This window comes from Spermophilus citellus, assembly GCF_964194105.1.
Source record: "Spermophilus citellus genome assembly, chromosome: 1".
NCBI classification, from domain to species: domain Eukaryota; kingdom Metazoa; phylum Chordata; class Mammalia; order Rodentia; family Sciuridae; genus Spermophilus; species Spermophilus citellus.
The window spans coordinates 142,800,296-142,810,571 of NC_138182.1; the positions used below are offsets into that span (position 1 = coordinate 142,800,296).

Below are 10,276 nucleotides of genomic sequence, written 5' to 3' on the forward strand. Positions count from 1 at the left end.
AAATCCAGGATGCGAGGCAATGGCAGATTCACTGTCTGGTGAGGACCCACTTCCTGACTAACACTGGGTCTCCTTTTGGGTCCTCACATGGTAAAAGGGGACAGGGAAATCTCAGTCTGTCTTTATAAAAGCACGACATTTCTTATCACCTACAAAAGGCCCAGTCTCCCCATACTATCACTGGAAGTTATAAATTTTGGGAGGTACATTCTAGCAAGCAATCCTAGAGACCACGGTGTAAGCCAGAATGACCTACATTACCTAGCCTCAGAAATCATACCCTGTCACTTCTAAATGTTATTGGTCCCCCAAACCAGCTCTGGTTCATTAGGAGATTATGCAAAGACCCTAGAAGTAAGGATACTTATGGGCTATCTTGGAAGACTGGCTATCACATGAAGTTTGGTGAACATCTGCCACAGGACAATGTAAGGTAGAGACAGGTCATGGACAGAATCAGCAAGATAAGTTAGTGGTTGTCCACCTGACTTAACACTGGCTTGACTAAAGCAGTGGGAAACACAATATACCTGAAGAAAGTGGACTGAACCCTCTTTTACAAATGTTTCACATTTCATTTTGTACAATGCTACAGATTCCTCCAAAATTTTACTCCAGACCTTCTCCCAGTATGAAATATAAGACCATAAAAATACTAGGGGAAAAAAAGAATATATATTATTATATTATTAATATATATATTAAGAATATATATAATATTATTCTATATTATTTTGATTGTGATATACTTTTTTTTAAATCAAATTCCAGGCAGACCAGGACCAGTCAGGTGACCCTTCTGTTATTTAAAGATATAAAAAATGCTGGAGACTTGAGAAAAATGGGAAGGCACCATTGAAGGCACATCAGTACAATAATACAATGGCTGTTGATCCATTTCAGATACTTGTGGCCACAAACAAAGCAGTTCACCTCTACAATCTGAGAAAACTGAAGTTAATTCTTTTTTTAATTTTTTTTTGTTGTTGATAGACTTTTATGTGATGCTGAGGATCAAACCCAGTGTCTCACAAATGCCAGGCAAGTGTGCTATCGCTGAGCCACAGCCTCAGCCCAAGATGAGACTCTTATCTACTGAAATTATTTTCAACCTTTCTCCAAACAATATTTCAGACTTTAAAACAAAAATTGTGGGGCTGGGGATATGGCTCAAGTGGTAGCACACTTGCCTAACATGCGTGAGGCACTGGGTTTGATTCTCAGCACCACATAAAAATGAAATAAAGATATTGTGTCCACCTAAAAAACTAAAAAATAAATATTAAAAAAAAAACATGAAACCTTAAAAAAAAAGAAAAAAAACTTGGTATCTTAGCAAATGATACTTCAATTTTAATTGCTTACATTGAAGAGGGAGAAAAACAAGTAAATAAAAAATACCTAATCTCTCAAGTAGAAGATCACCAGATTTCTTTGAAAAATCTTCCTGAAATAACAAATATTTCTGAAGTCAAAAAGATATATAAGCTGTCTTCACAAGAAAAGATTGGGACATTATTGGATAGTATTATTAGAATGTCAACATAAGATGTGGTATAAAATGTTAAAAATATTTTTTTAAATATTTCTTTTTTTAGTTGGACACAATATCTTCATTTACTTATTTTTATGTGGTGCTGTGGATCAAACCCAGGGCCTCACCCGTGCTAGGAGAGTGCTCTACCGCTGAGCCACAATCTCAGCCCCAAATGTTAAAAATATTAACAGAAATTTTCAACATTAAAGAAAACATTGAGGGGGCTGGGGTTGTGGCTCAGCGGTATAGCGTTCACCTAGCACATGTGAGGCCCTGGGTTAGATCCTCAACACCACATAAAATAAATAAACAAACAAAGGTACTGTGTACAACTAAAAGAAATAAATATTTTAAAAAAGAAAAACAAAACATTGATTTTTCTTTCCTGTTTATAAAATTAATATATGTTCATTCAGAAAAATTTTTTTCATGAGACTTAAGGATTGAATCCAGGGCTTTGTGCATGCTAGGCAAGTGTTCCACCACTGAGCTATTCTTCCAGCCCTACAAAAAATATTTTAAATAATAAAATGAGATTAAAAAAAAAAAACTCCTAATCCTACCATTTTTACTCATGTTTTTATTTTTGTTGTCTTCTAGTCTACCATTTGCATTTAAACATTTTATTTTCATAATCGAAATAAAAATTGCCATCAGTTATTGAAAAAGGAATTCCAGGTAGTAGATTTATTTTATTAGTTATTGCAATTCTGTGTTTGGGGGAGTAGGGGGTACTAGCGATTGAAACTAGGGTTTTGTGCATGCTAGACAAGCACTCTATCAATTGAGCTATAGTCCTAGCCCTGAAGAATATTATTATTTTTGTTTTGGTACCAGGAATTGAACCTAGTGGCACTTAATCACTGAGCCACATCCCAGTCCTTTTTTGTATATTATTTTGAGATAAAGTCTTTCTAAGTTACTTAAGGCCTTGCTAAGCTGCTGAGATTGGCTTTGAACTCACCATCCTACTGCCTCAGGCTCCTGAGCTGCTGGCCAGGTGTATAACACTGGACTTGGCAAGAATAATTTTTATAAATCCCACTGGGGTGGGAAAAGCTTGTGAAATGAAATTTAAAATTAATGCATTAAATGTGCCAATATTTTAAACACCATAAACAAAATAAGGAGACAAACTGAGGAAAAGTTACTTGTTAACAGTATACATGAAGGGTTAATTTCCCTAAACCCTCACCCACAAAAAAAGAAGTTTAAAAATCACTAAGGAGGGCTGGGATTGTGGCTCAGCGGTAGAGTACTCGCCTAGCACGCACAGGGCCCTGGGTTTGATCCTTAGCACCACACAAAAATAAATGAATGGATTAAAGGCATTGTGTGCAACTAAAAAAATAAAAAACATTAAAAAAAACACCAAGGAAAGAAAATTTTTAAATGGCTTTCCATTAAATGTGTAAAGCCAGGCATGTGGCCCATGTCTATAATTCCAGCAACCTGGGAGGCTGAGGCAGGAAGACTGTAAGTTCTAGGCCAGCCTCAGCAGATTAGTGAGCCCTTATAACTTAGTGAGACTGTCTCAAAAAAATAAAAAGGGCTAGAGATTTAGCTCAGTGGTAAAGTGGCCCTTAGTTCAATCCCCAGTGCCAAAAATATTAAGTAAAAATGTTAATATTTTTTTTAAAAGTAAACGTGTCAAAACCCTACTAAACCAATTTTTTAGAGATTAATAGAAGGAATGTATAAGCCTAAAGAGAATGGGAGAAGAGACAAAAACAGATATCTCAAATTTTGGAAAGCTATAAAGTACCCACATGAAGCAGTTATTTACTTTACAGAAACTTAGAAAGGGTATAGTGCCTGGAAAGACAAAAAAACAGTCTATATTAAGAACTTAGACCTTAAGTTTCCCTCCCTACCTCCATATAACCAGGATCCACAACTTTTATTTTTGCTAATGTGACCTACATATTTAAAATAGTGGGTTTTATTTGGAAAAGTGTTTAAAATAAACATTCAGATAGTGTTTAAATAGCAAGGAAATATCAATATCTTGATTTTACACAGTCATCAAAAATTCTATGACAAACCTACTTTCATCCTTTTCAAATTATCTCAAGAATAGGGGAAACATGTGGACTGAATATATTGTTCATAGACTCCAAACTGCCACCTTCTGGATCAATCATGTCATTACTCTTGTGGTCTTAGAGAATGAGAATTAGATTAGAAAATCTTCTCCTGGACCAATACTTTAGCCTGAAAGAATATTTCAAAGCCAAATTTGTGAACTCTTGTGATTTGTCTTCAAAGACTAATCACACCATTATAACAATGCAGTATTCAAATGCTGTGTTCCTCCTGGGGAAGCAAATATAAGAAATATGAGCTAGGGGTACAGCTCAGTGGTGGAGAGCACTTCCTAACACTTGCCAAGCTCTGGGTTCAATAGCCAGCACTGTCCAAAAAAAAAAAAAAAAAAAAAAAGGCACAAAATCTCCAAAATATGAACCTACCTTTCATAAATTCCATCAAATACAAAGAACCAATCAATTCAGAGACAGTAAACCATGCAACAATGTATTTATTATGTATAGGCATTTAAAATTACTTTCCCAATATCTCCAGACCAGGGCACAATTAATCATGCTGCTTAACATATTGGAAAATGCAAGCATAATCATTGCCTAGAGAAGGAAAAACCATCTAATACATGCTTAGCCAGGAGGCCAATTCATCTGCCGACCTCCAAGAACATGCAGATGAACATGATAGACAGACTGTCCTCCATCAGCACCTTCATTCACCACCATCCTATAACCCTTCTTCAGGCCTAGATCAGCAGCACATTTCTTGCCAACAATCATTAAATGTCCAAGAAGCTGGAAAAGAAAAAGAGTTTCTTAAGCAGAAGAAATTTACACCTTCTTGCCATTAAATAACAGTCAAGTTTAAATACCAAATTAAAATATTGCCAAGGTGAAACACACACCCTCTTGGGCAAATATTCTGAAACTCTCTTAATCCTAATACAGCATAATTTATAATTAAAATCCCATTAAAAGTAGATACTTAGTCATTACTAATTTTAATAAACAAATCAAATATAAAATTTACTGCTCCATTAAAAAGCTCTTTAATTATATTCCAAGTGTTTCTAAAAATATGTATATGTGTCATTCCAATGACTTGGGAGACTGAAATAGTAGGATCACAAGTTCAAGGCCAGCCTCAGCAACTCAATAACACCCTTGGCGCCAGGTGCGGTGGCACATGCCTGTACTCCTAAGAGGCTCGGGAGGCTGAGGCAGGAGGATTGCAAGTTCAAAGCCAGCCTCAGCAACTTAGCAAGGCTCTAACCAACTCAGCAAGATCCTGTCTCTAAGTAAAATATAAAAAAGGGCTAGGGATTTGCTCTGTGGTTAAGCGCCCCTGGGTTCAATCCTGGTACAAAAAAAAAAAAAAAAAAAAAACTTGGCAGTATGTACAGGTCCCGTCTCAAAATAAAAAATAAAATAAAAAGGTCTTGGACTGGGGTTGTGCCTAGGGGCAGAGCGCTTGCCTAGAATGTGTGAGGCACTGGGTTTGATTCTCAGCACCTCATATAAATAAATAAAAAATAAAGGCCTGTTGACAACTAAAAAACTATTTTTAAAAAATAAATAAAAATAAAAAGGTCCGAGGATGTATGTAGCTCAGTGGCAAAGTTCTCCAGTGCCAAAAGAAAATAAATAAATAAATAAATTTGAAGTCCCATTAGATCTTCTCCCTTTGGTACAGGGCTACTTACATTGAGATAGAAGAAACTCATCAAGGCACAAAAATGCCTCTTTGCTACTGCCCCCCAACATTAAAGAAGCAAGTCTGCTCTAAGGAATCAAAACCCTTCTGAAGGTAGAAGACTGATAATATAGTTTGCCCACTGTATTGAGTTAATAGTAAACAAAAGATATATAAAACATTTTCTTAATCTTTCAGTGTTCTTAAGTCTTATCACTGAAAACAAATCAAAGTGTTATTGTTTCAATACTAAGTTTCCCCCAAAAGCACAGGTGCGAGATGATGCAAGAAAGCTCGGAGGTGAAACGATTGGGTTTGAGAACCTTAACCATTATAATAAGTGCATTAATCCATAGATAGAGATTAACTGGGTGGGAACTGTGGGCAGGTAAGAGTGTGTTGGGTGGAGGTGGGTCCTTGGGAGCGTGCCCTTGGAGCTTATATGTTGTCTGTGGTGACAACTCTCTCTGCTTCCTGGTGTCATATTCTGAGCTGCCTTCCTCCACCTCACTTTTCCACCATTATATTCTGCCTCACCTTAGGCCCAGAGCAATTGATCCAGCTGTCTATGGACTAAGACCTCTGAAACCAAGAGCCCAAAAATAAACTTTTCCTCCTCTAAAATTGTTTTTGTCAGATCTTTTGTTGCAGCAATGAAAAAGCTGACTAAAATACAGTTTGGCTCTGCACAGAATAGGCAGCAGAGCCTACTGTCCTGGTGCTTACTAAGGCAATGGGAACAAAAAACCTAAGACTCTCTCTCCCTTCCCTCTTTTCTTGCCATGGGAACTTCTTGAGAACTTGTAAAAAGGTTGGGAAAAGAGGCTAATCCCCTTTGTTCTCTTATCATGAGAAATAGCAAACAATGAACTGGTACTTTAAAGTTCTGTCACCAACCTGCCTCTCTCTAACTTTTATTAGGAGAGAAAGTTGGTAACACATAGGTAGACTCCTGTGTAAACAGGACAAATTGCCCATTGACCCTATTGAAAAACAAAAACAAATGACCCAAAGTGAAATCAGGTATTTGCCACAGGTCCTACAAGTCCCCAGGCAATGTAAGAGATCTGGCAATGTCCACAGGAAAAACTACTACAGTGTACTTTTCAAGTTATATCTTAATTTCACAGGTTTTCTAATTCCCTCTATAGAGCTAAGCAATTGATTCTGAATACCCTCTCTTTCTGTTTCTGGCCCATTGCCTCTAACCCAAGAAAGTCGTAAGGGGAAAGAAAAATGTTCAGACACATTTCAATATTACACAATCCTATCAATGGGATCTGAAATATTAAAAATATTAAAGTCTGACTAGTACAATGCGATTCTAAGACTGTTGGGCTTTTGAAATTTTTGAAATACATATATTTGGGGGGCTGAGAATTAAACCCAGGGCCTTGTGCATGCTAGGTAAGTGATCTACCACTGAGCTACATCCCCAGCCCTCAACTTCTATCTTAATTTCACAGGTTTCCTGGTTGCTTCAATATAACTAAGTAATTAGATTATGACTACCCCTCTGTTTCTGTACTACTGCCTCTAAACCAAGAGTCACCAAATTTTCTCTACAAAGGGTCAGACAGTGGGTCACTTGGCCTCTATTAAAAACTACTCAAGGGCTGGGGTGGTAGAGCACTTGCCTCGAACCTGTGAGGAACTAGGTTCGAATCTTAGCACCATATAAAAACAAATAAATAAAATAAAGGCATTAAAAAAACTATAAATAAAAACTTTATTTATACTGGAATCCAAACCTATAAATACAACTGTCCACTAAATAATTCACACAAGACATTTCTTAATTTCTTTTATTCAAGGGTCATTGTAGAACAAAAGTAGCCATGGACACTAAACAAATAAAGTTATTGTATTCCAATAAAACTTTATTTATAAAAATAAGCAGCCAGTTAGATGTGGCCCACAGCCCAGCTGCCAGTCCCTGCTCAATTATGGGTTTAGTAATCAGATTTTTAGACATAATAGGAATGTGCATTTGTAATTGAGTGTTGGAGAGGTTCACTTTGAGATATGCATGTGGATTCTAATGTTATCTATTTTGGGTAGACATGATTAAATTTGACTTGGAGTTTCACAAACTAGTGAGTTTCCTTTCAGTATATGCCTTGAATGTTTTTGCACAAATTATCCTTTAGAAGATTTGTCATTACCAAAATTTTGGTCATAATTTTAATATTCTCTATTTGTATTTTTTTTTCCTCTCATTCAATCATATAGCACACCAATTCTTGGTCTTATGACATGCCAATAAAATCTAATTTATTTCTCTATATGCCTAATTTATAAAAATCAAAAATTACTTCTGTATAAAGTACAGAAGTACTTCAAAGTGTCACAATGCTTTGTTTTTTCTCAGTAATGCTCTTAGGAAGATGAAAAAATGACACCACTTTAAGAACAAAATATAATCTCCCAATTTAAAAAGCAATAAAATAAACTGTGTTGGAATTTTACTTACATTTTCATCATCATCTTCTGCAGCAGAAATCTGGGTTATATGTTTCTTGGGTACCACCAGAAAATGTGTTGGTGCTTGAGGGGCAATGTCATGGAAAGCAAGACACTAAGGGGTTAAAAAAAAAAGTCAAAGTTTTAGTATATTATCTGCTTGGCTTAAATTTTTTCTTTCAACAAGTATTCATTGAACACTAACCATGTGGGAGACACTGTACTAGATGCTAAAAAATAGAAAAAAAAAATGCACATACAGACTCCATGACCCCTTCTATGGAACTTAAAGAAATTAACCACATCATCTCCCCAGTCAGATCTCCTGAAACTCTTTACCTCCAAGTTATACTGTTATACCAAGAGTTATACCAAGCTCTCTATCCTCAGAGCTTTCCCCCTCTACTTCAAAGATGTTTTCTCCCTCCATACCCAACTTTTGCTGTTTAATTTTAAATGCTAGTCATTCCTCAATCTGAAGTGCTAAATCCTCTCTTCCTAGCACGCGCGCACACACACACACACACACACATATATATATATAATATATAATATAATATATATAATATATATATATATATATATATAATTTCTGAAGGAAACCTGATTCCCGTCCCCTCACACTTTATCTAGATCAGAGTCCTGATTGTGTAATTTCTGTGTTTTTTTTTTTTCCCTTTACAGGAATCAATCAGTTTTGTAATCACATGTTTGTCTCATATTTAAACAGGTATTCTTCCCATTTAACTCAACTATTTAAGAAACATATATGTTACCTTTTGTGGAACTGAACAGTAGCATTCTGACAAATCATTTACCACATTAGAAGTATCTGTAAATACACATACTATATGAATGTCTTTATATCATTTGTTCTTTACTGAAGGTGGAAGCTGTTTAATAGAACTCATGCATGTTTATTTGTCTCAGAAGTAATTTTATTTGGTATTCCCTACAAAATGCTGTATCATGCTGTTGTGCTGAACAAAAGACCTTATTTCAACGTGCATTTATAAAATGCAACTGGAAACTTTTAAAAAGAAACATGCTTTTTCTAAAACAAAAGAACTTCCCAACTAGTAACAAAAGTATCTAAATAAAATTCAACTCAAAAGAACTAATTAAACCATAGATAACGCTTTGAATCTAGTATCAGTAGCACTGGTTTCCTTTTATTCCGTTATTTCTTAGAGTTTGTAGATGGACACAGTAACTTTATTTATTTTTATGTGGTGCTGAGGATCGAACCCAGTGCCTCATAGGTGTTAGGTGAGCTCCACCTCTGACCACAACCCCAGCCCTCTTAAAAGTTTTTTAACAAAATGTTTACAAAAGTTTTTCTACCTATATGTGCCAAACTCCTGCTCAGCTTTATTTATACTGGAATCGAAACCTATAAATACAACTGTCCACTAAATAATTCACACAAGACATTTCTTAAGTTTAATCAACAAGGATTTCACCAGTAATGAAGTTAACTATTTAAGAACTATAAAACTAAAAGTTATAAAACTGTTTCCCGTGAAATACGAAAGAAATCACTAACTTAAGTGCACGTTTTTCAGCGGTAGAGATCAAGGAGAGCACATCCCAGCCCGCCCCGCGAGACCCTGCGGCCGCCAGCGCAACGCGGTGCCTGCGGTGCGGTGCGGTTCATGCGGGCCGAAGCGGCGCGGGGACGCCCGGGGAGGGCCAGCTGTGCGCGGGAGATCTCGGAGATTGGGCTTGAGTCAGGGCGCGATCGGGTTTCTCCCTGTCAAGCAGAGCGCAGGCGAGATTGCGAGATTCCTGACACCGACGAGGCCCGCGGCAGACGCGGAGCCGGCGGGCGTTGCTCCCGGGGAGCCCACGCGCCCAACGCCTGCCCAGGCTCCGCGGTGTGCGGCCCCACGAGCGGCCGGCGGCCTGGCTCGCACCCGTGGCTGATAACGCGTAACTGGAGCGCCGGCACGCGCCGGCAGGCCGCCTCCATACCCGCCGCCCTGCCCGTTGGCTGGGGGCCCGAGGTAGAGGCCACGCGGGCGCACGGCCGGGGCAGCAGGGCCCCTTCCCTCCCCTCCGAGGGAAACCGGCGGGTCCTCGGGCCATTGCCCCGCCTTAGCCCCCGAGCGAGACGTGCCAGCGCCTACTTGGTCATCCTCGAAAATGATTTTGGCGGGGATTTCCTTTCGGATTATCTTCTCGAAGATGGTGTCGCCGTCAGAAGGCTGGGCCACCTGAGCCTTGGCGATTTCATCTGCCATCTCGGCCACCCTCCCGCACGGTGGCCAGGGGGGAAGTCGAGAAGAGGGACGAACCCGGGGAACCGGCAGAGGGCGTGTGCACGCGGTCCCGGCGACGCCTGCGCAGGGACCGCTGCTCGCGCGCTCAAGTGGTTCTGCGACTGCGTACTAGCCACCCGGGCTGCAGTTGCGGCTGCGGCAAGGGCGCGGAAGTAGCGAATGCACCTCCTGCAAGGAGACACACCCGGGTCGTTTTCCCTTCGTTCTTTCTTGTTTGCCGCGGAGTGGAGCTATTGGCTTAAGCCTTTCATTTGCTTAT

At 38.7% G+C, this 10,276-nt stretch overlaps 2 protein-coding genes across 2 annotated transcripts; one reads left to right on the forward strand and one right to left on the reverse strand.

Annotated features, from left to right (window-relative positions):
* Positions 1–882: 882 nt before the first annotated feature.
* Positions 883–1,548, forward strand: LOC308651136 (EKC/KEOPS complex subunit TPRKB-like; the record flags this gene model as incomplete). Its single annotated transcript, XM_081297950.1, has 3 exons — positions 883–960; positions 1,083–1,140; positions 1,373–1,548. The coding sequence occupies 3 exons, from the start codon at positions 883–885 to the stop codon at positions 1,546–1,548; spliced, it is 312 nt and encodes a 103-aa protein (XP_081154076.1).
* Positions 1,549–4,058: 2,510 nt separating this feature from the next.
* HINT1 (histidine triad nucleotide binding protein 1) lies at positions 4,059–10,071 on the reverse strand. The gene is made up of 3 exons (XM_081307959.1): positions 9,865–10,071; positions 7,746–7,850; positions 4,059–4,374 (listed from the first exon to the last, which is right to left on the reverse strand). Exons 1-3 carry the CDS (start codon positions 9,976–9,978, stop codon positions 4,210–4,212), a joined length of 384 nt encoding a protein of 127 aa, XP_081164085.1. The 5' UTR covers positions 9,979–10,071; the 3' UTR covers positions 4,059–4,209.
* Between the last annotated feature and the right edge of the window lie 205 nt (positions 10,072–10,276).